Source organism: Heliangelus exortis, chromosome 2 (assembly GCF_036169615.1).
Source record: "Heliangelus exortis chromosome 2, bHelExo1.hap1, whole genome shotgun sequence".
Classification (NCBI taxonomy): Eukaryota; Metazoa; Chordata; class Aves; order Apodiformes; family Trochilidae; genus Heliangelus; species Heliangelus exortis.
In genome coordinates this window covers 15,086,430-15,113,417 of record NC_092423.1, presented here as the reverse complement: position 1 = coordinate 15,113,417, position 26,988 = coordinate 15,086,430, and the positions used below count along the sequence as shown (strand labels likewise).

The 26,988-nt window shown below is 37.0% G+C and overlaps 1 protein-coding gene across 5 annotated transcripts in view; it reads right to left on the bottom strand.

Annotated features, from left to right (window-relative positions):
- ITGB1 (integrin subunit beta 1) overlaps positions 1-26,988 on the bottom strand; it is a 45,129-nt gene that overhangs the window by 8,504 nt on the left and 9,637 nt on the right. For 3 of the 5 annotated variants that reach the window (XM_071734850.1, XM_071734849.1, XM_071734851.1), the window contains exons 2-15: positions 16,735-16,804; positions 16,418-16,503; positions 14,652-14,874; positions 12,573-12,743; positions 12,072-12,310; positions 10,579-10,734; positions 9,694-9,789; positions 8,772-8,861; positions 7,957-8,097; positions 7,620-7,822; positions 5,501-5,739; positions 3,860-4,082; positions 2,425-2,657; positions 187-353 (exon numbers count right to left, since the gene is read on the bottom strand). In XM_071734850.1, the coding sequence (XP_071590951.1) occupies positions 187-353; positions 2,425-2,657; positions 3,860-4,082; positions 5,501-5,739; positions 7,620-7,822; positions 7,957-8,097; positions 8,772-8,861; positions 9,694-9,789; positions 10,579-10,734; positions 12,072-12,310; positions 12,573-12,743; positions 14,652-14,874; positions 16,418-16,503; positions 16,735-16,804 (2,337 nt within the window). Of the gene's footprint in view, positions 1-186; positions 354-2,424; positions 2,658-3,859; positions 4,083-5,500; positions 5,740-7,619; positions 7,823-7,956; positions 8,098-8,771; positions 8,862-9,693; positions 9,790-10,578; positions 10,735-12,071; positions 12,311-12,572; positions 12,744-14,651; positions 14,875-16,417; positions 16,504-16,734; positions 16,904-23,351; positions 23,416-26,988 lie in introns of those variants that run through there. The other 2 variants (XM_071734852.1, XM_071734848.1) reach the window with 2 other exon arrangements.

The following is a 26,988-nucleotide window of genomic DNA, read 5'->3' as shown; positions in this document are numbered from 1 at the left end:
GGGTTTTTTTTCATTGTGGTAAAACAAAGTATGTTTTATAGTCAGCTTGCAATAAGGATATTTATGTTCCTCCACAGCATTAAAGACAGGACTACAATTTGAAGCATTTTAAGGCAAAGGAACAAAATCATTCTATTCTTCATGAACTATTGTAGCTTTTACACAGACATAAGCCTCTTGACTTACCGTATCCCACTTGGCATTCATTTTCTCCTTTTCAAATTTAGCAAATTCTCTTCTGTCGTGAATGATCATGAGTAGTTTCCAAATCAATAACAATGCAAGTCCAATAAGAACAATTCCAGCAACCACACCAGCTACGATGGGAATGATGTCTGGGCCACTGGGGCATTCTAGGGAACAAAGTGAGGGAACCATGATTTTACAAAACAGTGAAGGTAATGCATATCCAGATGCTTTTAAAATTTTATTTTGTACTGAAGCCAGTATTCTCAGCACCAGATTTATGCCAATGCTATTATCCCTTTAAATAAGTGAAGTCTTGGAATGTGTATATCCTGTGACAACATTCCAGCTTATTTTTATCCTCTGAATTTGGGTTTAATCTAGCAGTGGAACAATTAAATGTTCTGATGAAGTCCACCTACTGCTAACCTCTTAAGCCATTCATCTAGACTATCAGAGTAACATAAGTAGCAATTATATTTCACATATGCAAGAGCTCCAAGTCAAAGATGGCACTGGAGGGACAAACCAGCTTGAGTACAAATGCAGATTAGCAAAACAGTGCCCATATACCCTATCAGCAGTGTTACAGAAAAAGGGTGTTCCTCCTTATTTTACTTCAGATGGCTGCTACTCTTAGTAGCTAATACACAGATAGTAACTTTGATTCTGAGAGAGATTTTTTTGAGGATATTTTCTCATCTTGGGAATTGATCTCTGCCGAAAAAAAAAAAAAAGACATAAAAAAAAGAAAAAAGCATGCCTTCTTGGTACAAAAATAGCATGTTCTTTCAGAATAAGCAAACTATGTGCTTGAAAAGAATAATACAGATACAAAATTATTTAAATTGAGTGGCATAGAAATAATCCTCCAAAATAAAACCCATCTCTTCTACTAATATAAAATTCTCATAATCACAAAAAGAAAAAATGGTTTTTGCTGAGCTCAATGCACAGATCCGGGGAGTCAGAAGCAAATAAACACAGTTCCTGTGCTGTCAATAGGAACACCACTTATTCCCACACTGCAGACTTCTAATCTTGGTAGCTGTTTCTACAGGAGTGAGGGAAGTGGGACGTGACATGACAGGAATTCCTTGGGAACCAGTAAGGGACTAGGGTCTGCTCCACCAAATACAACTCTCCTAAACACAGCCTGTTCCTTCAGCACTTGTATGGCACAAAGTTCAGGTGCCTTCTGGGCACCTAAAGCTTGATTCAGCTCTTAACTAAGGCATCAGAAGTTTATCCATGAAGAACAAAGGTCAGACCCCAAAAGCATACAGCATGTGTTGACTTAAGCCAAAAAAGGATGGGTCTTAAGGTCCTCTGCTATACTCTGAACTATATTTTTAGGGAATTTAAAATACTCTGAATGGAAGCAGCATTTGTTGCTAAGAGCCACTAACCACTGATCTGCATTAAGTGATGATGACCCAAATTCTGAAAATTGAGTAGAATACAGTAGTAAACCTTTCAACACGTAGGTAAGGTGTGTACTTTGTATCAGACATAAAAATCAGGAGACCACATACTACTCATGCAAAAACCAAAAACTTCTGCACTGCTGGATAAAACATCCGCATTCAAGCAAACAATACTTTTGGTAAGTAAATGGTAAATTGCTAATTGAGCTGTAGAATTTCTCTCTTTTTTGTATCAGAAGATTGAACAAAACCAAGAATGACTCACTAGTAAGGACTAACTAAGTAAAATGCTTTTCACATCTGTTCTTGAATGTACCACAGTTAACTAAAAGCAAACACAGTACACACATATACAATTTTGTGCATTTTGGTTTTGTGTAGGATTAGTCCCACATTAAAGGAAGGAAAGGAAAAAAGAAACAAACCCTTATAAACACCATTGTTTATAACCTGTAGCACAAGCCCAGTTAAAAAAAAAAAAAAAAAAAGGACGTATCTAGAACTTGCTACAGGACAGGTAGAAAAAAAAAAAAGGCACATATCTAGAACTTGCTACAGGACAGGTAGAACAAGCCTGCAAAGTATATCAATATCTGATTGACATTTTGTCAATCAGCAAAACCTGTTTCTGTCAGCCTAAGGAACTGGAACTAGAGAGACTAGAGCCACTCAAGTTCCAGACATCCCGAGAACAGGTACCTATTTCCAAATGCATGTAACTCTCCCAAATCAACCAGATTTACTGTGTAGTACACAACAACTGCACACATTAACAAAAATGCAGGCAGAGTAGACAGCACCATGTCCATACCTGGGGTCTCTACCACGTGGACATTGGGTTCACCATTTGAGTTGACAGAATATGTGAAGTAGAACCAGCAATCATCAACATCCTTCTCTTTGCAGTGAGACAAGGGATCTGGCTGTCCAGGCTGTGGCAACTTGTCTCGACTTTCTACTCGTGTCATGTTGAAATGCATACATTCCTGAGCACACGTTTCCTTCTTTTCTCCCTTATCAAAAGCTCTGCACTGAACACAGTCTCTGTGGAAGTACCAATCAGAAACAACGATTTAAAGTATGCTCTTGAAAGATTTCCAGCATTTAATCTAAAGAAAGCAATGGAGAAAATCTGGAAAAAACCCCAATCCTTTTGCTGTAAGACTAGGAAAAAAGCAGGACATGGCTTTTTACCATTTATCTACCTTCTGATTACAAAAGGCCCCTTTAATAAATTCCTCTTTTCTTGGATGACCTACAAGCTTCAAGGACAGAAAAAAAAAATCAAAAACAAACCTACATCTCTAAAAGGAAATAAGGCTAAAACTTTTTCAATGTCTTCAACTGCAAAATGAATGCTTCCAGAGAAGACAGTGTAGAAACAGTCAATTTACAGTGAAGCAGTATCTGAGAGACAGACAGATTAAAAAGAACAAATTGAGTGACAAGCTTTACAGCAGGACATCCCTCTGAATAACTCATTTTAAAAAGCAGACCGAGCACAATTTTTATACTAAAAAGACTGTGCTGACAGAAAACCTTAAAGACAGCTGCACACAGCCAGGAATCATCCCAGCTGCTAATCATAAACTTATTTCAAAGTTTCCATGCAGAAAATGCTTGGCTTCTAAAACCCCAGATTTCCAAAGGCAGGAATTCAAATGTCACTGGCCCACGCAGATCTAGGTTTAGTTTTCAACTGCTGGGATAGTCTGACTTTCTCAGTAGTATTTCAGAACGAAAGTTTTAAGCAAAAAGCTTAGCTGAAGTTTAGCTATTTTGGAAATTGCACAGTACATGTATACTTTTGCTACATTAATTTCAAAAGAGCAAGATTACAGGAATTTACAGCCTGTCACACTACAGAGCCACAAGAGGTTTGCTGTTAATAATCTCATATGAAATAGGGGAAAGCTGTAAACTTCCCAAGTCAATCCAGTTGATTAAAAGTGACTTACATAATGTATGTATTTCTGTGCCTAATAAAACATGGCAGGGAAAGAACTTAAGAAATAAAAACCCTACCTGGAAGCAAGCAAAATACTGTATGAATAATTTTTTAATTTATAATTATTGATTCTCACCCAACAGCTTTTACTGTTTAAAGGGATGATATGATATAATGTCCCTGCATTTCAGGGTAGAAGAAAGCACAGTAACAAAAGCCTCATTTAAAAAATTCTGCACATTTAAACATCACCATATCAGACAGATAGAAGCTGGGACTTTGTTTTCTAAATACTTACTTGTGCTCTGCACAGACACCGAGGCAAGTCTGACACATTTCACACGTGGGGCCTTGGAATTTGGGATCTGTACAATTACAGGTGCCACATTCACAGGTTCCTCTTCCATTGCAAATCTGCCCATTGGATGCCATACATGGAAAAGTATCCAAAGAACAATCACAGGCACTACCAGTGAAGTTGGGGAAACACTCACACACTCTGCATTTGCAGATACCATTTCCTGTGCATTGGAAAGATATTTCAGTGAAACGGAATCCAATATGAAGCATAAAATTTGTCACAGTAAGAAATAAATGTTCACCATCTCAGGACAGATGCAGAGAAAACACTGGTGGAGAGATAATGAAGACACAAATAAATTTTAGCTCCTTTAAAAACTGCTTGCAGGTTGTTTCTTATCTTCTCCTATTGTCCTACATTTGGATTTCCTTCATAAACAATGTAACAAGACTAGGGAAAGTTGATCAAGAACAGTAAAATGTGATGACCATATCTCCTAGGTGGAAAGTGTTACAGCTCCCTCAGTTCACAATTTTATATGTATACACATGCACTGGCCACTACAGTCTTTGTATCATGCAAATTTATAAAGCAACACCTAAAAAGATGCACTAACTTAGAGTTCACAATACATAAAAATGAAACACCTTTGGCTCCTGAGAACACCACCATTTAGCTGCTATACTTCTGACCTCATCCACCCAACCAACTTTACACCCCTTAAAATTCCCGCACAGGAAACAAGACACCTGTATCTCCAGCAAAGTTATCTGAATGAAAGAAAAAGAGCTTTGGCTACACTCTTTCTTCTTTATTGAGAATGTTTAAGTCAACATTTTTCTGCCAACTTGTATTTTGGAACACCACGATTGCCCCGGATCTTTTGTGGAGCTGGTGAGCAACAGGTTTATTCTCACCCTCTTGGGCAGATGAGGTGGTCTCATAATTAAGTTAAAGCTTGGTGGATTCTCTGTCTTATTTTTGTATCAGAGTCAGAACTGAGGTAGTAGTTACACTCCTACCAGGTCCTGCCATGTGCAAAGCAGCCTGGATGAGTTACAGGACAAAAATACATGCAGCAAAATGATTTAGACACTGGCTGATGGTGGATGTTCTAAATTGCTTTTGGTTTGGGAAATTAACTGTCATCAGAGACTTGTTTCAAGCACTTAAGGTGTTTTTCTGGATCTTGCATGTTCTAATCTTCACTTACCTTTCAGAATAGTCTCAAGATAGCATCTCACTGGTATCTCGTCAAGCACTCACTATTACAAGTGAGCTGAGGTCATTATCTCTTTTTATTGACACTGAGCCAGTATAACATTATAATCTCAGGCCAGTTGTCTCAGCATTCTTTACTATAATACCTGAGGGTAATTCTGTAATAAACAGCAGAAGTGAAGTTCACTTTACATCCTTCTTGAAGCAGTGATTCAAGGAAGATGAATGGTGTATTAACACACTACATGTTCATGATCACAGAGAGTTAATAGATGTTAACCGCTAAATCTGTGGATAATCTTATTGCTGTTATCAAGCAGCTGATATATAAGCTAAGAACCACTACAGGGCAGAGCTGACAGACTTGTAAACTACTGGTCAGTTTTGCTTGGAGAAAACTCTGAAGCAGTTTCTCACCTCCACAAATCAAACCATTTGATCGATCACAGTTGAAGTTATCACATTCACAATATTTGCCAGAATACACTTCATTAGTGTTCTCTCTTTTCTTGCATACACATTGCCCACAAATGCATTCTCCATTATTGCTGCATATTTCTGTACTGTTCTCCCTCCTGCAGTAAGCATCCATATCCTCACTATTTACTTCATCTGTACTACATTCACATAGTCTTCCAATACGACCTTCATTACACCTGCAAGGTAAAGACACGAAGGAAAATATAAACTTAATTAGATGACTACAAAAACAGCACAAAGAACAGAAGCAAAAGTGACTACTATCTCAATGGCTATTCTGAGTGAAACTTCAAATGACATTTATAGTTGACATCAATGGAGCCATTCCTGAAGCCACTGGAGCAAACTGCACTAAGTTGCTCCTATGCAGGTTACTTGTTCCATGTGAGAAACTACACCACCTCTAACTGAACTGTCACATAACCACTATTAATCCCTCTCTCATGTGACAGAACAGTAATTATTTTAAGTGACAGTGACTGTTCACTGTAGCTGCTGTCATTTTTGAATGAAAAGATTTCCCATGAACAGCAATTAGGCAGAAGAGAAGAATATCTCCAGAGCTGCTGAGCTGACATCTTTGAGGATCAGCCCTTCTCATTACTGAGGTTAAAATATGGATTTTAACAAATGGAGGTTGTTCTTGTTCCCAGCTGAGATTGATCAACTGCTGTGGCATGTCAATCAGAGACAACACTTCCATCAGGGAACTGCTACAGCTGCAAAACCAAAAGGCTGTTCTTGCCCCTGGGGTCTGTTCTCCCCTCTGTCAAACAGTGGGGACACCAGTTACAGTGATACTGAGTTTATTAAGTCTTTCTACACAAAGAGGAGCAAAATTGCTTTTCTTATTTAAAGGGAACATCAAAAACTGACTGCAAAATGGAGCAATATATCCAGTACTTATGGAACAAAGTGGCCTCAACTTAGAGAATCCTAAGAAGTTTGAGAGCCATATCGCAGTCTTTCAAATGCCCCATTAGCTACCACTAACAAATTTATCAGTTAGATGTTAGTCAGATCTAAGCCAAAGGACCCCTAGGTTTCTGCTCAGTAGCTTTTGATTTATTTTTATTTATTAATAGCCATATATTATGTTTATTAATAGTCATATATTAAACCATGAGGAATGAGAGGAAATTTTATTAGGAAATAACACTTAATTGAGAAGGAACCACTATTGTTTTCCAGAGTCCTGAATCTTGTTTTTCTACAAAAGTACTCAAATTCATTCTGTTCTTATCATTCTCATGCCAAGTTTTCACTTTTGCTACAGGTTTCTTGGAGAAAGAAAGAAAAAAAAAAAGGCTAAAACCTTGACCTACTAAGCTGGTCTTCAGTGTCCACTGAAATGAAGATTTTGTTCTGCTTTCATTGTGTGTCATCAATTCCAGAAAATCCAGTAAGATTTACCTTAATTTTCAAATGAGTAATAAAGAATATACGCCTAAGCTAATTAAAACCCTGTGATGGGCAGTAATGGTCATTTCAAAGGCGTATTTATACAAATAGGTTTTATATAGTGTGAAGGGCAACATGGTAACAAGACAGCAAAGGGTTCAAAATAAAGTATGCAGAAGAGATTGTGGGTGTAATTAAAAGTTTGTTCTTTTATGACTTTTTAGAGATATTTAATTAGATCAGTATAAATACTTGCAAAAATCTCAGATCAACTCCATTCATTTTGTTCCAAAAATCCGTAATTTTTCAGTATTATGTGGACCTCAAAATTAAAGCCAGACACAGAAAATCAGTAAGACCAGTATCATTTAAAGAACTGACTTGAAGGACAAATTAAAATTCTGGCTTGAAGTATAGTGACAAGCTCGTGATCAGTACTATGAATTCCAGCATATGGATTATTTGCAGAGGTAAGACAGCACGTTAAAATTTCCTAGAAGAAATAGTTGTGTATCAGTAATTCTTATCCCTTCACTAAAAAAATTAAAATAAAATAGTAAAACAAAATAAACCCTGAGTAAGGAAACAAAGGTCTTGCTAGCATTTTCCTTTTGCAAAACTAAAATTTATTTATAAATAAATAAAATGTATTTACCTGCATGCACCACATTCAAATGTTCCATTTCCTTCATGGCAGGCTGAACTATTAGGTTCTCCTTCACTTTGACACTGACATTCACAGACAAACTGGAGATTAATTTCCACCTCTTCCGTGAATCCCAGTGGTTTAATTTTAAATGTTTCATTTTGTTCTTTTTTTGGACATTCATTGGCTGTTACATTAATCTCAAATAAAACCTGCAAAGAAAAAGAAATGGGAGTCCCACATTACTAGAGGTTGTCTAAAAAAAAAAAAAAAAAAAAAAAAAAGATACTGAGTGTTGGACATTTTAAATTAATTTTGAGTAGCATCACGTATACCATAAGTTTACCTCATCTCCAATTGAAATATTAGAACATTTCCTTCCATCTTCTTGTGTGCCATTGACTCCATTCTTGCAGAAGGACTTATAACTGATTGTCACTCCTTTTGGTAGCTTAGTATTTTCCAGGATGACCTCTGAAGAAAGGGACTAAAACAATAGATATTTGCTAACTTCAAACTAAACTGCATAAACATTTTGCTGAAAAAAAAAAAGACACTGTACCACTACACACAGTCTATGCATCAAAACCATGGAAGCACTGGAATTATTTGTGTTCCAATGTGGGGAGAAACACCAGCCCACAGCTGCCCACGGTGACCCCTTCTCAGAGCTGAACACTTATAGGCAGAGTCAGGTCAGGTCTCCACAGACATTCCTGGCCCCATGTATTCCTAAGGAGAATTGGGGGTGGTTTATACATCACAGCCATGAAGAGAATTTTTGGAGCCCAACCCAGGAGTCGAGAGGTTGCAACATGGTCCTTTTCCTTTCCATGAGGAAGGAAGGAAAAGAACTGAGGGTGCTGTAGAAACAGTGCGTTGTTTTCAGTGGTTTATTTGTTTTTGAAAGGGAAAGCACAGCTGATAGCATTTAACTGTGTTTTAACCAGCTTTGAGAGCTTCTTTATAGTCATCTAACCTCCTATTGCTGTAGTGTCTATACGTCTAATACCATATTACTGCAATGGCAGTGTACTTTTAATTTAGTATACTAATTTCCTATTTTGTAGGAAAAAAAAATCCACCTTGGAGCAGCTGTCTGAAAAATTCATAACTTAGAAATTAGAAAATTAATACCACCTAAATAAAATTTGAACTTACATTGTATGCATCAATGATCAGCTGAATCACATTACTGGAGTTTGAAGACAATGTTCCCACTGCTGATTTTGGTATCAGATTTTTCAATTCCTTTCAATATTTACAAAAATAAAGAAAATTACAACCTTATTCACAACGTATAACTCGTCCTATAAATACCTGTATGGTGATATAACACTTTAGAGGATTAACCTGTCAAGATAAAGTACTTCAAAAAACAGGGCTAAAATGTTGCTAGTGATCTTCCATGATTTTTTAGGTTACACACAGCACTACTACATGAAATTTGGTAGTAGAATACATGGACCTTCTCTTGTACAAGTTGACTATGGACAGTTGATCCTCAAGATCTTAAAGAAGCACCACACTTCTAGTGCTTTAAAGATATGTATATAAAAGATGATTTCCAGACACAAAAAGGAAAAAAAAAACCAACAAAAATACCTTCTTAGGTTAAAAGAAGGGAAAACATGCATCTCCTTTACACAGGCATTTCCTATTTCACAATCACATCCAGCAGTTTAGTTAATTTTAAAAACAGGGAATATAAATAGACCACAAAGAACAAAATACCCTCTTTCATAAGCATGTCTCTTGATTCACTGTCCACACCCCCTTCAGCTATTTTGCTGTAAAAATGTTCATAAAAAATGGCACTGCAAATATGTTCTTCATTCCCTTCACCTATAGAGAAGGGCAAGGAAGAGGAGCATTTTCTCCTTGGAAACACTACCTGCAATCAGTATCAACTTGAACAAGCGAAAAAGCAAATATATGAATAGCAAAATGTTATTTTCACAATCACTTCAATACTACTTTTAATTTCAAATCATCAATTCTAATGATTTCAGAGCAAATCTGAGTCAGTCTTAGTTCTTGAAGGAAAAAGTAGAGATCAGAAATACATGCTATTTATTTTTACCTTATAAACTGCCTGAAACTCTTCAGTAACAGCAAAGATTGTCTGAATATTGTTCTCACTAAGCTTCTGTACCAGATGAGCAATAGAGGGATAATCCTATAAAAATCAAGCATAAAATACAATTCAAAGTTGGTACACATGCTAGAAAACAATCAGATATTTTGACATCAGAAATACAAATCACTTTTAGGAACATTTGTAAGACTTCTGATTATCCAGCTTATGTTACAACTGTAAAGGAAAACAATCCCTGCACACAAACAAGCACTGAAAAGACTCCATATATGCTCCATGAAGTTAGGTGAAGTTCGGTCTTTTAGAAGACTACAATAAGATTATCTTATATTCCTTGCCATTTAAAGTCTCAAAGTTAAATTCCTAATCTTAACGTTAATTCAGTATTTTTCCATATGATTTACCTGGGTGAAAAACACTACCTTTTGCAATGTTTCATAAAGAGAAGATCAAGTATAGCCAAATTGATTTTAGTTTTTTTATTAAACAACTCACTTACCTTTAGGAATGTATAAATACACAAACTTTTTTGTTGTGTTTACCCCATCCAGGACACACGTTTTTTCCATTTTTAATCTGATTTACCTATCAATAATCTATGACGGTAATTTTGCTAGGCATACTTTTATCATAAATTTTGCTTCATAAGATTTCAAGCAATCTTAAAAAACTGGCCAAGGAGCTCTCTATTTTACAGTAGTAAAATACTTCTGAATTCACCTTGGGTAAGCCAGCATCAACTGATGTAATACAAAGGTAAACAGGTAAAGTTCAAAAGCTGTATCAGCCTGAAACTATACATAATGAGGGTTTTTTGAGCTTAAGAACCACAAAATATTAATTTTCCTAGAAGATGATGTAAAGACTTACGTAATAGTGGCTCATTGTGTACATATTATTTTCCAGGTGACATTTTCCATCATTTGGTAAAACAATTCCACCAAGTTTACCATCTCCTGCAAAGTGGAATCCAGCATCTGTGGAAAACACTAGGAGTCTTGTAACATTTCTCCAGCCAATTTCTTCCTTGGGAAACAAACAAATAGATTTTTGGTATGTTGTACCAGGGACTGACACTCAAGAGATAAATGCATGGGAAAACAGACAGACTTCGGAGAAATCATACTGCAAAACTGTCACTCTTTAAATCAATGTAATTCACTCAAACCTAAAATGCACTTGCATTTAATTAAATGTCTGCTCTGAAACATCTGCTGTTGGTTTTTTACCAAAGGCACAAAATGCTCTTTTTTGAAGCGTATTGGTTTGTTCAGTTCTCATTAGAGTATCTGAAGAGCAACAGGGATTCAGAAATTGGGAATGTCTGTTCATCTCTGTAATGTCCCCAAGCCCACCTCTATGTCACTACCATGCAGCATGAGTACAGAGGGCAATGTCAGTGTGTGCAGTCTTGAATTAGAACATATTGGCTTGCTCAGCATTAGGCTCTATAGACTCACCAGGCTTTGACAATGTAATTCAGATTCACACCCAGTGCAGTGCTGGCCTGGAGGACTGCCTTTTTACACCATCCTACTAATATCCTTCTCCACAACTCCAATTCCACAACCTACCCCTTTCCTTTTTTTAAAATACTCTTCCAAAATTGAAGCTCTAGTTAATTCAAGGGAAGAAGGCCACACAAAAAGTCCACATACATAGCAGTTACCACAAACCCCCACTCCCAGCCCCCACAAACCTAAAAAACCCCAAGACAACAAAAACCAGAGGGCTTATGATTAACACTGTACATTTAAAGTAAAACTCCAGGTTGTTTCAGGAAGTCATGACTCAAATGATAAACGGCATAATATTGCGGTAACAAAGCAGTAAAATCGGGTACAGATTTTTAGGAGTCTGTGAGGTACACAGATGCACAGTTTGTCAGACTATGAAAACATCAAAGAAGAATGCAGTGATCTGATCAGATCTTCAAAAATGAAGAAAAATCAGGTTTCCACCTACTTCTGAGAAGCTTTTAGAAGTTACAGTTGATTAAAGTATTCCGAAACAACTACAAGGAGCATCTAAAGCTTTGAAATAATTTGAAAATGGTTGTTTACTCAGAATTTCATCCACTTCTGAGGAGAATTTAGACTCTTAGACCAAACTTCAGAACACATCTATCTGTTGTGAACATGACCTCCATATCAACACCTTTGCAGTTTCATTCACTCACTAGAGATCTCTACAAAAGGCAAAGCTTGTGTTTGTGCAGCCTGCCTAGTCTGCCTTGCCTTGCTAGCATGAGGTGCCACATAGCATTGAGTGAAACATTCCAATGTCAGGCACTATAAGATGCTAAGGCTGTATTCAAATGATTTCATCTAATAGAGCAGTGAAGAAAACTAATACACACTTACCCCACAAACTGCAACCTGCATTATTGCATCAAATCCACCTTCAGGAGAATCTAAATTTCCAGAAATGTGCTGTTTACCTACAAGTTCATTGAATTTATTGCCTTCACTGGTAAGGCTGAGCACATTTTTATAGCTGAATGGACTTGTACAGTTCTGGTCACCTGTACAAGGATTTCTGAGTTTGGCTGGTGTTGTGCTTATATATGGCATCACAGTTTTTTCCACAAAAGATCCAAACCCTAAGACAGAAAAATAAACACTCTATATATTGAAGAATGTCTTACTTATATTCTGATACAAGAGAATACAAATGCATTACAGATGAACTAACATCATATATATATTTCATACTTGTTTGCAGCTTCTATGTATTAGAATATCTGCCATAATACTGCTAATTAAAAAAAAAAGTACTCTTCCTACATAGTCATAGGAAAAACACCAGGCAGGAAACTAGATTTTTTGGGGCTTTTTTTTTCAGAATAGGCAAATCTTTCTTACCAATTCGAAAGTCTGAAGTTATTTTTTCCATTTCTAACATCAGAGCTGTTCCGAGGCTTTTCACGTTCTCTAAATCATCTTTCATGGAATAGGAGAGGTCCATAAGATAATAAAGGTCAATGGGGTAATCTTCAGCTCTCTTAAATTTTAATGAAAACGTCTGGGGTTCCCCTGTTTCAGAGATTAGAATAACAAACAGAAACCATTAAAAATTCTGCAAATGTACTGGCAAGAATTAAAATCTTTGAATGAGCTTTGGAGGTTCTGAACTTAAGTGAGTGATTTTTTTTTTGCTGTCAATTTAAATGCTTAACATCAAATTAAGATGAAAAAAAATTCAAGAAGTGCTTCTTTCAAATACCCAACTTTGTATTTCCAAGGCAATTTATTTTCAAAAATACTAGTCAGCCAAAAATGAAGCCTCTCTTAGTTGCTGCAATTTCAAATCTTTATACTTGCACTAATTTTCACATAGGTCCTGTAAGATCTAATAGAACAAATTTTCAACGTCTATTTGCATTCAAGATGATCCCTAGAATTCCCAGGGTATAGTTTAAAAACACACACTTTGTTTAAATAGGTTTATAAAAGAAAAATCAATTCTGTATGAAAAATTTCAAGCTACTTTACATGCAATACACAGAAATGGCAGTGAGATGATGGCAAGTTACTACTTGTTGCAATTGTAAGCCCAGATCCCAAGTTTTGCCTACAGAAACTTGTAGTCTCTCACATTGAAAGACACAGCAGAATTACACCCACTTCCCCCACTGCAAAACGGAGGAGTATTCTTTTGAACATTATATATGAAACAGAATTTTTCCCCTCAATCTCTGAAGTTAAATGGTGGTATCACTGCTGATTAAGCCTGCTTAATAATTAGTGAACATTTGCTTGATATTAACAAAATCTGCAAACTGGGGAAACAATTCAATGGCCAAAGTGAATAGCATATGGATCATGCAGCTATACAGCATGGGTTTTTTTAGAAAGCACCTTAGCAAAAACAAAACAATCAAAACCAAACCTAAAAACTGCAAATTTTCTTTCAGTACTGCTTAAAAGAGCCTGTACAGAAAGCAAACATCCTCTTTTGCAAGCACACAGTCTCTCAAAGAACTTAAGAACAAGAGCTGTGCTTCAAAACAGAGTAATAAGCTTTAGGTAATTAGGTTCTGGTTGTTCAGGTCTATTGTATGTTCCAATGAAAAAAAAAATCTGTCTCAACAGTGGGAAAATTTGTTTCAAAGCTGAAAGGGTCAAATTAGAAATAAATAGGGGAAATAACAAAATAGCTAAATTATTTTCATTCCTTTCCTCTCCTCATCATAAGCTACTTCAGATCATGTATTTATTAAGACAATCACCACCAAGCAGCTGACCCTGAATAGAGGCTCTTATCCCAGGTAAATACAAGGTAGCTGTTGAATGTACCTGCAGTACACCTAGGACAATCTCCATTATGTTCAAGTACTGTACAAGCTATTAGCCCAGCTTCCCCCCCCCCTCTTTTGAATGAAATAAAGTTCTCTTTTGGGGCTAGAAACGGTACACAACCACTTTGTTTTCATTATTACAGTCCTGTGTCCACTCCTTTAGCCTCTGGAAAGTATTCTACACAGCAGTCCAAAAAACCTTGCTGCATAAATACTAAACCTTCCATTCAGACACACAGACTTTAGGCTACAGCAACACTTCAAGGAAAAGGCAATGTTCTCATAACTTCTGTAAGTTTTTAAGCACTCCTCTACTTTCATTCTAAGAATTCACACTGTAGAGAAGCAAGTACAAAATACCAAAACCAGAACAACCTTTCTGGTACATGCATCAATCCATACTGTATCTATTCTCTCATAAGTCTTATTTGAAAGAAGCGATAATACCTAATTTTTCATAGAAAACCAAAGTGTAGCTGGAATATCTAAACACCTGGGGGCTAGTCTGAATGTTCCTGCTGTCATTCAGGTTACCTGAACAATATTAGTTTCTGTAACAAAACATGAATATATTCAATATTAAAAATGCATATGTGGTGGTGACAGAAAAAGTATCCGGAAATTAGAATGAAACTGTCCTTACCAACTCTTAGTTTCAGTACTAATTTTTGTGGCTGGATCTGTGTAATGGCCTCTGGTTTCAGCTTCTCTGCAGCACCTTTCTTACGATTTGTCACTTCTCTATTTTCAAGCGTCAATTTGTCACCTCTGGGATTTTCTATATCATCATTAGGACAGCCTTTACTCTTTAGTGCTGCCAAGTCATCACATCGAGCAGATGTTGGCTCTCCTTCTTGCAAGAAGTCCTAGAAAACACATTACACAGGTAAAAAGAGTATCAAGTTTACATCTAGCTGCCATTTGTTGTACTCTACCCATGATAACACTTTTTACAACAACTCCGTATTTTTTTTTTAAAGTTCAGTAATAAAACACACAGTGTTAATTATGTTAAATTATACTAAACACACCAGTGACTACTATTTAGTCCAGAAGCTTCCATCTACTTATACTTATCTGTGTACAAGATATCAGCAAGATGAGACAAAAAAAAATGCCCAATGCTACCTTGGACAGAAGCAAGATGTCCTTTTTAACTGGCTTCTCTAAAAGTGGTATCAGGTGGAAAACCTCTCAGCTTCATGTAGCTGTCAATAACATGAATCTATTTGTAGAGCCCACTTGGCAACTACCCTCCCTTCTAACTTTTTAAAAAAAAAAAAAAAAAAAAAAAAAAAAAAAAAAAAAAGGCTTTAGTTAAAGTTCATGTAAGTGTACCTTGGCACAATAATGACAATATGCTGAAAGAGCAGGGGAAAGACAGACAACAACTATTATTTTGGGGAAATTCCATCCAAAAGTAAGATCCATAAGCAAAACCAGCACATAACTTTGTTCTGGACAACAGATTACCATTATCTCATACCTAAAAAAAAGTCTCTAACCTCAAATACAAATAAACGAGGCTTCTAAATGAGGAACTTCCCAATCCTGATTTTTTCCCCCCAAAACACATGCCTACAAATAAGTATACCTTAAAGCCAGTCAGTTCTTGATGACTAGGACTTAAAACATATCTGAAAGCTTAAGGCCAAATTTTAAAATTAGGCATTTAATTGTTTAAACTTTACAAGCTGGTTTGGGGAATAGTAAACAGGTACTTTATGGAAATAAATATACATTATCATATTCTGGCAAGAAACAGGAAAATTTCAGAGTTTCTATTAACAAACATCTTCTTCTGTTTCTAACTTAAAGATGACAGAGTATACTGGTTCTCTCATACATTTTAAGATCATATTACAGTTTGCATTTTCTGAATTTAATTTTCATTACATAAGAAAGAACTCTTTTTATGTTCCATACTGGAACAAACAACTCACCCACATAAACCAATCTCCTATCCTCCTTCCAAGTCAACCAACAACAGAAAACTAAATTTTTAACATCAGCCCTGTATAGAAGAAAAAAACCCTTCAATCTCCTCCCCCACTCCACCTATGTCTAAAATTACCCCTTACTATAATGTCACTGGAAGAATATAATTAAATATACCCAGACAGATTCCATGTTGGAATGATTTAAAATAACTTAAGACAGTCTGTAGGGTCTGTACATGCTTGGGATTTGGAGAAGTAGAAGTAAACACATTGTAAAAAGCAATTCTGTTCAAACCAGGACAGAAGGAAAATCACAGTATCTGAATTTTTATGTACAAATTAGTAACACATTGAAAAGCTACCAGAAAGTATTATAAACAAAACAAGACATCTCTAGATGTGTATTTACCAAAATTTGAAGCCAAGAGGAAAGAAAAAGAAGCAATAAAAGGAATTTTGCAACACTTACTGGTTTTGTACACCAACCACAATTTGGTCCTGCTTGTATACATTCACCACATGATTTTGCATTAGCTTTTATGCAGTCACTTCCACCTAGCAAAATACACAAATCAGTCACTTCATTTACAAAAAAAGGTGCTAATGGTAGTTTCCTTCATTCTGTCTTTGTAAACTAAGTTCTAACTACAAATGACTTATTCCTATGAGATATGATTGACATATTACCATAAAGCACTTGCATATTACCATAAAGCTGTGAAAACTATATCTATATAGAGTTTTAAAGCAACATTAAACCACTGCAATGAAACCCGAGTCACTTACCTTGCTGAGCAAATCCATTCCATAACAAGCAACAGAGGATGCCAGCCCACGTGAGCAATTTTAAATTAGTCTGAAATACAAAAGCAGAAGACCAAATTGTATGATTTTTCCTAATGAGTAAGCAAAAAAATAGTTGCATGAAACCACAAACCATGTTTCAGAGGAGACAATGAAAAAAGAGCAGACACGAATTAAATTATTTCAGTTGTACCAGCTGCTGGATAGCTTTGCTCTAATACAACCATGTTAGTAGGCTAAACTGTATTTAGAAAACATCTAACAGGGTAAATTCTTAAATTATGTTGAAATACTCTTATGTAAGCCAGCAAGCTACAAGAAATTTGGAAATGCTGTTCAGTCCCAGTGGGGGCAAGAATACAAAATAATCTGTTAATATTTTATAAAAAATATTTATGCTCTGAATGTTACTAAAGAGACTTCTAGAGAAAGGTATCACAGAAATACAAGATGGAAATGGAGCTTCTTTATTAAAGTCTCTGTTTTAAGATAAACCTCTATGCCCTTTGCCTAGAGGTTTATTTTCCTTCAAAGGGCATTTTACAGCCTAATTTTGCACCTTATACTCCAAACTGGATATTTCCTCTCACAATACACAATGTAAAGCATCCTCAATATAAATGCAGTCTCTTTTTTAATTTTTTAGTTAACAGAGACCTAATGGGTACTATCCTAATTAAGGAAAAAACACTCTACCCTTTGTTTGATGCTATAAATCCTAATTAAAACCTGGCAGAAAAAATAAATGCACACAAGCTGTATTATCTGCATGTTTTATGAGACAAGATCTGAATGCTTATAAACCACAATTCAGGGTTACTGACTTGTCATTTTCCCTAATTAGTGGTGAGACTTCAGTTAGTACTCCAGAGACTGTATTACATCCTAAAAACAGGTTTGAAGTAGACCTTTTTTATACCCAAATTTTCTTCTACTCTAATAGCAGGTAGCCAGCCAGGGTCAGCAGTCACATCTTCGAAATTTTGGTACTATTTTAAATTTAATTTCTCTTTTACTCATAGGAATTCTTAGAATTTGGACCATGGCTGCCAATTCCCTTGGTCATCCTAAAATATTACTGCAAACCAAAGCCTTTCCAGTCATCCTGCAAACAATATTCTTAATACCTTTTTGTCCTAAAAAATATCTTTCAATATAGCCAAGAAGGATTTGGCAGCCTCTTCAAATGAATCTGTCATTTTCTAGAAGATGTACTCTTTTAAATTAGCTGCAAAATGAGTAATGTTTAAATAAGTTCAGCAACTGAGCTTTGGTTTTCCCATACTGATTTTGAATCATTCATTATTGGTACTTTGCACATCCAGCCAGACCTAAGAGAGAAGGGACAGCTGCTCTAAAATGTGGTGGAGGTAGTTTCAAACAAAAGCCAACCCTTTACTAACAAATAGTATCCAACAACAGTTATTAGATGGTTCACATTTTTGTAATAAACCATTCTGGCCCACTCTTTAGTGGATGCTGTAGCCAGAGGGTAGGGCCAGGAGAACTTTAGACATCGAATTAAGAGAACTTGCTGTGGAATTACTTTGCTACATATTATGCACATTTGCATAAGAAATTACTGATAAAAAAATAATATTGAACAGTGAATTATATCCTACTTAATTTTTGAGCATTGTTTATTGTACATATCTAATTTTTCCCTCCATCTGTTGCTGAGGAGGTGATCAGCCCTTCATTCTCAAAACATCTTTCCTGAACACTCTTTACTCGATCCCCCCCATAAACAATTACCTAATCCAACCCTGAGCAACCACCCATCTTGATTGGAGGGGAACCACGACCCAACAAATCTAAGTGGAAAACAGATGAAGGGTCTGAATCAAGGTTAGAGAAAGACATGAGCTACATGGTCCTACTGGACTAGGATCCTGGAGTAGAAAGCCTGACCAGGCTGCTTGACTTTTAGATATCTCCTTTTCTGATAAGTAAGTTCTACGTTTAACAAACCTTAATTCCCACTAATGAGGGGGCATTTTGCTACTCTAGAAGTTTTGCTTCAAGTACAACACAGTACATGGGGTAGGCTTTTCCGTAAGAAAAAAACCTGAGCTGCGGACACCAGTTTAGTTCTCTTTTCTGTTAAGCAGAACGAGAAAACTATAAACATTTCACCTTTTTAGGGCAGACCAGCAGCGGATGCACAGCAAGACCATGCAAGCTATAAAAATAAGTCCGCGAAGATGTGACACAGTGCTAAAACTATGACTAAGACCGTTTGGAAGAGAAACGTTCCTGTGGAAATGCATCTGCATGATGAATGTAGTTCTGGGCACAGACTCCCGGTAAAGTTAACAAGGAAAATGTCCTCTTCCATATAAGGGCTAAGCCAAGGCCTCTCCTGAGGCCCGATGCCTCCCCTGACACACACACAGACACACACAGACACACACACAGACACACACACAGACACACACACAGACACACACAGACACACACACACACAGACACACACACACACAGACACACACACACACAGACACACACACAGACACACACATGCTAACTCCCTTCCTTTACCTCGACTCCTTAACATCTTTTCCATCTGCCGAAACACTTGAGCAAAAACTTGCCAATTTGGATTAAATTGTGATTGCTCTTTAATGCAAACTCCTCCTCAGCACTGCAGCAGTCTGGTAAAAACAGTGTCAAACACATCCTCCTGCAAGTCACTGGTTACTGCACTGTTGCAGATTTTTCTATTAAGGGAACAAACCAAAACAAATGATGTCTAACTACGCTAGGCAGCTAAAGGAAGCCTTTGAAAACTTGGTGGAGCTGGAAATAAATCCTCTGTCTGTATTCAACCACAGATGACGGGAACAGAAAAGGACCCATTGTTACAAACAAGAAATAAATGAAATTTTTGGGCAACATTTACATATTTTCTATTATACTTGTTCTCCCCTTTGTAATTCAATCCTTGAAAAATATCCGAGTTCTCTTTAATAAATGTATCACTGGTTGAATCTTTTTTAAAAGGCTGCAAATGGTGTGCTATTGAAACACCGATTAAAAAATTTATTTCTGCACTTTTCCAAACTGTACTCTATTTTTGTTAAATATATTAAGATGACAAACAGGGACATAACCTTGAATGTTTGGACTCATTGCTTTCCAAGTCTTTTTTCTGCTGTCTCAACAAACAGTAGTGCTTGAAGATCACTTTGATTTAAAATCAACTTTGATTTAAAACCTCTGGAGCTTCTAATTTGAAATGAGTGATTGACAACAAGAAAAAGAAGGATTAACTCTCCTTAGTGAGATTAATTTTAAATTCACAAATCAAATGTTTAGCACCTTTGTGTTCTGCTAATCATCAAGATTTTTAGAAATCAGGTTCACTACTCCATAGCACTAAAGCTTTTTCCAGCTTTTAAAATTTGTTTTTTAGGACACCAATAGCATCTGTGCCACATTTTATACCGACATTAAGGCAAAATTAACAACAAGCCATTATGCCATGGCTGTATTGTTCCACTCAGCTGAGCAGCTCCTAATCTGACCCAGGACTTTGGCATCCACCAAGACAACGCCAAGCAAAAGGAGAACACTGCAAGGCATCTGCCTCTACCAGGTACTAAGTGTGTCTTGCTGCAAAGGTTCCTATTGAAACACATAAACACGCTTCAGATCACAGGGGAAACATTTAAACATACATTAAGGTTGAGTTGCTGTGCAGAGAAGACCTTTTTGAGGCAATAACCAGACAAACTACTTGTTTACATCCCCACACACTGCTCTAATGGCACACAGAAATCTAGAAGGTAGGTAACAAGCTCACACTTTTTGGACTAGCATTTGTGCTTCCCACAGACTGACACTTCTTTGCATCAGCTGTATTTTTACCTGTTTAAAGGCTTGATTCAGAAATTAAATCAATTCCTCCTAGAGCCGAGATTATGCTTACAGCTACTTTCATCTGGTCTAAATCACTTAAGAGTCACTGCCCCATCTTCCTTGTTGATAATTCATCCTTGCTAGTCAACCTCCTGGCTGATTATTTTTATTGCTTTCCTTTCTGCTATCATCAGTGCAGCCCCTGAGCTCCCAGCTACAGCAAGAGAAAGATCTGTCTGAAACACTAATTCGAATAAGAAAGTGGCGAGTTTCAGGCATCTGGGTAGACAAAATGCTTGCCCTGGCATGGTCAAGGTGATGAGATGGGGATGGGGCAAAAAAGCAAAGGATACTGCTTCTCAGCCAAAGTCTATGGCTCTATGCTGGACTATCATGGTCACACAGCCCCCACCCCCAGTCATCAGGGCTCTGATCATAAAAAGCAGGAAGAGACATGTTTCTAAAATAAGCATAGAGTCTCTCTGGAGACGCCTGCTTCAAGACCTGACGGCTACCCTGCTAAAAAAGCTTCTTTCTCCTCCACTCCAATAAGGTTTACCAGCTTTAGATGAAGGCCATGTTTTTTTCAGCACGAATTTTACAGACTGGCAAAAGCAAACCCATTCACTTTTCTGGAAAAAAAAAAATTTTGGAAGACAAAGTTATTTTCTTAACTGGTGAAAACCAAACAACCTTGGTGACATGGGACAGCAATGATATGCACACTAGAAACCTCCAGCAATGACCCACATCTTTGTCAGCACTCCTAATGGTCAGAACTCCAGCAACAGATGTTGCTAATTACAACCCCCAACTTGCTTACACTCAGCAACTCTGAGCACCTCTGCCTCTACAACAAAGCAGCAATACAATTCACTGTAAAGGAAAGTGGCAAGATGGCATCCTGTTGCACTGCCTTGAGAGAAGTATACTGTTCAGAAAGGCAGAGGTACAGAAATTAAAAGCATTTCACACCAAGGAGCTACCTTGGATCAAAACTTCCAACTCTGTGGTACAGATTTGCAAATTAATCTTACATGGGTAATTCCTCATTTGTGGTCTTACCAGCTATCTTGATTTACCTAATCAATGGGAATGTTACTGTAATACTGAATTATAACTGGGATGCACTGCTTTATTTATTTATTTATTGCACAATAAATTCCAGGACCACCAGATCAAGAAACTACATGATGCATTCTTCCTTGAAGAAGTGGAGATTTGGGGATAAATGCTGATGGCTGAAAACCAAGAAATGTAAATCAAAGAAGCAAAACATCCCATCCTGCAAAACTCTTTGTTCCCTGGATCTGATCTGAGTCAGTCCTATGATGACTGCCCCTCACAGATGCCCAGCTCCCCATCTTGCACCATCAGAGATGAGGTAGCAGAGTATCCCCATGTAGGGAAAGTGAATTTGATAGAAACAGTCAAGAAGGACAATGGAAGTTTAGTCTCAAAAGCAGGACTCTGCAGTACCCCAGTTCAAACTGAAATGCTAGAAGTAAGCCTGCCTTCAACAGCCTATGGATCTACTACTGGCCTACCAACAGTATGGTTCAAGACTCATCATGTTCTTCCTCCCCTGACAACTTCACAGACATAAACAGAACACATTTTGAACTGCTTTAAGTAATATGGAAAGAATGGGGCATTAATCCAGATTACTATGCAGAATAATAAATTCTTTAGCACTGAAACAGCTTTTACACAAAAAATTTAATCACATCAAGCCTGCTTACTCAAATTGTATTCTGAAAAAGCTTTAAGGCATAGCCACTTCAGCTACTGTTATGCTACAGGATAAAAGATTCAGAAGTATTCACATTGGACTTAATTTCTGTTCGTTATTATCTCCAAGTTAACGAAATAAAAGAAGCATAGTGACCAAATAATCATAAGCACTTCCATAAGCACTGTTTTACTGGAGCATAGTAAGTTAATATATAATAAACCAGTTAATACATAAATTTTAACTACAAAGAATTAGGATACAGGAAACTAATTTTCTGCTTAGGTTTAGGAAACCAGAACCTTTGTAAACCATACTGGAGGAGATCTGCCACAATTAGTGTATGACACTGATTCACTGATTAGTTCATAAGATCTCTAAGAAGGGTCTGGAATCAAAAAAAAAAAAACAAAAAAAAACGGGTAACACAATTAATGTGAATTAATGTGCTAATAGTTTATAATTTATTCAAACATGCAGGTCTAAAATAATTCTGAACAGATAAAGTCAGTTCAAATTTACCAAAAAGGAAAGGATTAAATAGGAAAAAATCAGTATTAGGTTCTAAATAGGTTCTAAAATAGTAGGTTCAAAACCACTAAAGAAAACCCAGCGTGAACACCTTCATCACATCACCTCTTCACCTCTTTCACTGAATACATGAAAATATTGCTGTACAAGTACCAGCAGGCTGAGGCCACGGCTCATGAGAACAGATCTGGAAGGCTGTGTATGGTGTTAGCTTGTGCCCTCAGTGTAGGGTGTTTTTTAGTCTATGTAGAACACACTTGCTTCAAGCCAGAACAGTCAACTTCACAAGCATTCACATGGTTTGACTGTATCATTCCTTTTATACAGAATTTATTGATACTTGTTCCTGGATCTCATAGAAACAACTCAACTTACTGACAGGTCTAAATAGTGGAATAAAAATCAATTATGTATTTTTCCTGAAAAGTATATTTTTGGTCATTATTTGAATTACACTAGAATCAAATCCACTCACATTAGGTGCCTGGATTCAGTGATGTCTATGGGGTAAGAGATTTCTCTTGATAAACCACGCAGGTTTCCTCTATAATCAGAACAACAGAGGTTCCAATTTTGGAACAACTGTAGATTAGAAAGTTTCTGTATGTGACATCTCTCCACCTTGAAAAAATTAAAATGTGGTAGATTCAGTTGTGACACAGTTTGCATAAGCGAGGGTGGTGATGGTTCCCAGATATTTTACAGCACAAAGTAACTCTGCTCCCTCCTCAGCCCCAAAAGGCTTTGAGTTCACATTTCCTGTGAGTGCTCTGCCAGCCTATAGCATATAGTAAAAAAAGCACTTTCCACCACTTTTAGCAGACCAAAGCTGCTATTCATTTAAGAATGAAAGGTACAGAGACAGAAAATGAGCTGATGAAGTTTTGACTCTTTTTTGACTTTGTATTGAAGCACTTGGATGGTGGGAGGCAGAAGAAAGGTCTAAGTGGGGTTCCAGATCCTGTTCCTTACAATATATATAGATTTTACAGCATACAGACAATGGATAAAGACAAAGAATGCCTTGGAACATGATTCTGAGTATGAGCTTTATTTCTTTCTCATCACAGGCTCTGAACTGTAGGAAAGTGAAACATGAAAGTTCATACTCAGACACAGAAGACAGCCTCAGCTACAGCCTCCTGTATCATGCATGACAGTATGAGTAGTGCACACTGAGCTGAAATACCTCTGCATCTGCAGACCTGACCAATCTTAACTATATGGGAATTCTCTATGGACTTCAAGTTATAGTGAATATCCTTGAAAAAGCAACATAAGGTACCTAGGGAGCTTCTAGTAAGCAATGAAACAACTACTGGATTTAGACTTCCATGGAATACAGCTGAACTGTTTAGGCAGGACAGACTAAAGAGATGGCACTGTACATTTTCATTAGCAAAATCCATCCATAATTTCACCTAATGACAAACTCCTTCAACTGGCTGCAAATCTGTAAGTTTTCTTCTTCAAAAACAAGTTGTGTAGTAAATTGTAAAGCATACTAGTGCTGCTAAAGCCTACTCAAGTTGTTTCTTCATAAGATATTTCTATTTAAGAATTAGAGAAGTCCAGGTTTCATGTTGATGACAGTGACAGAAAATAAAAGAATGAGGACACTGAGGGCTATGAAGATATTACCACTGACAAAGAGCCTTCACCTGTCAAGTCAGCAAACTTCGAGTGCAACCTTGATCTCTTCCCTTTGTTCTAATGCCTTTTGGAGAGCAGCACAGTGTGGACAGACTAATGTTTGTTAGTCAACAATACTTTTGAAGAAAGGACCTTTTTTCAAATAGTACACGTACAGAGCACCATGCAGAAGGTTTGTAATTCACAACTAGACCTCCTTAGTTCTACTACATCACCTGTAATTATGGATTTAAGAACAACACTTAGCTGTATTAACCATTCTGGTCTCTAGCTTGGTCCTAATGTGTGCAAAGAGACCATTTGTATATTTTGTTGACCTGTTGAATCATCATTTGAAGCCAAGATTCCAGAGTTTAGGAGTTGTTTTGGAAAGAATCTTGATGCCTGAAGGACCAGCAGCACTTAAGACACAGCTCATGTGAACAACCAACCAGTGTATGGTTGCCACACACAGGAAACTGCTGAAGAGCCAAGTGAGATGCTCATTCTAGTGAGAATATTATTTTTTCCACATAGGTTTATTTATATTTTTTACCAGGCAACTTATGGAGTAAACTCTGACAACTTTATTTTGGAAAACTAGACTAACAAACAGGTGCATTATGCTTGATGTTCAATATTAAATTAGGAGAAAAATACAACTCTGCATAGTCTCAAGTGAAGAGGCAGGGGCCTGCAGCCGCATCTAATTAAAGCACCAGCAATATACTTTTACTGTTTATTACCTATGGTTTATACCTAGTTTCAACTAAAACATTTGCATCTTTTTCTGAAAAGCCAGTTTATAACCACTTCTTGCTACCCCATGCTTCTCAAACTATTGTGTACTAAAATATGAAATAGAAAGTCAGAACACCCCATCACCACACATGTGCACTCCTTTCTTTTGCTAAGAAATACCATGTCTCTGCATCCTGTCCACAGAAACCTGGGACTCCTACAAGGCTATTAAGAAGCTCCTTGAATTTTAAACAATGACAAAATATTAAAACCTATTCATACACTGCTTATGCTAGCATGCAAGCACACCACAAAGATAGTACCTCTCCAAGGATAAACAGCAAACACACCAAGTCCACGGGTACTGATACTGCGGTCGAAACTATTTTCTGTATCTACAGCAGCTTCTATACATCCGCACATTGAACACTTCCTCTTTAAGGATATATATATATAATGAGGACATAAGTGTTAAGAAACAGCACCCTTTTTTTCCCCCTTTAAAACCATTACCGCAAAAAAAAAAAAAAAAAAAAAAAAAAAAAAAAAAAAAATTAATTTTCCATACTCCTGCCACCAGAATTTTCCAGTACTTCAAGTCCATCATAGCCTTTATGACTTAAAGGATGCTTCTCCAGAAATTTGTAAGAATTCTCAGTCCCCGGTCTTACTATTATCAGAAGATATTTTTCCATTACAAATATTTCAGTTTACATTACAGGCACATCTTTACACAACTGTGATTAAAACAGACAGAAAAAAAAAAATCTGTTGTTTCATCACTTTTCAAATGCTTTTTAGACCCATGAGTCCTTTTCTCCTCTTACTTAAATGCAACACTTTCCTTTTTCGCAGGCAAGACTGTGAACTGAATATTTACCTTGATAACATAGGCTTTGATAGTCTACACGACTTCTTGGACAACTTTAGCATTTCCATCTCAGACAGTATTAGGAATGCCACACGATTTAAATCATTCTAGGAGAAAACATGGGTGTCTATTCCTTGTGGTAGTATTAAGTTCCCACACACTCTGCACTACTTATGACTCCCATAAAGAGACTATTTAATTTTGTGCAACTTAAACCCCACATTCATCCACAGAGGGTGGAATGAAAAGTTTAGTTCAACATACAAATATAGCTCTTACACAGCTAACTGTAACTGATGCTTCCAAACCAGGACATAGCTTTGGTAATATCCACAACCATCACAACATCTGGCTAAACTTACTTTAACCCAAACTTTTTTCTTAAAGGAAAAAGCAGAGCAGAGGCATGTACATTCTTAAGTAAAAATCTAGAGAATGTCAGTAAACAAAATGTCTTGTTAATTTATTATATTTATTATTTTTTAAGAGAAAACTATTGCAAATGTCTTGCTGGTTATTGCTGCAGGTACTGCAGGAAGCCAGAAACTGCAACTGCAAAGGGTGAGCCCTGCAGAACCACATGGCAGCCCTCGCCCACCAGCAGCTATCACCAGCTCACAGGGTGCAGTTTCAGCAACCAAAAAAAGATGAAATCCAACTGCTGCTGAAAGGAACAGAGTGCTACAGCATCCCCTCCTCCGAGAAAGCAACCTCTGCCCCTGTGCTACCACTCGTGGGCCCCAACACCATGCCATGGCAGCTCTGCTTGCCACAGCACTAACTTGAGCCACTCCCTTCACCTCTACATGAAAACCTGCTCTCTGTAAGCTTCAGTGAACTGACCCAGACCCCCACATGGACCAAGCAG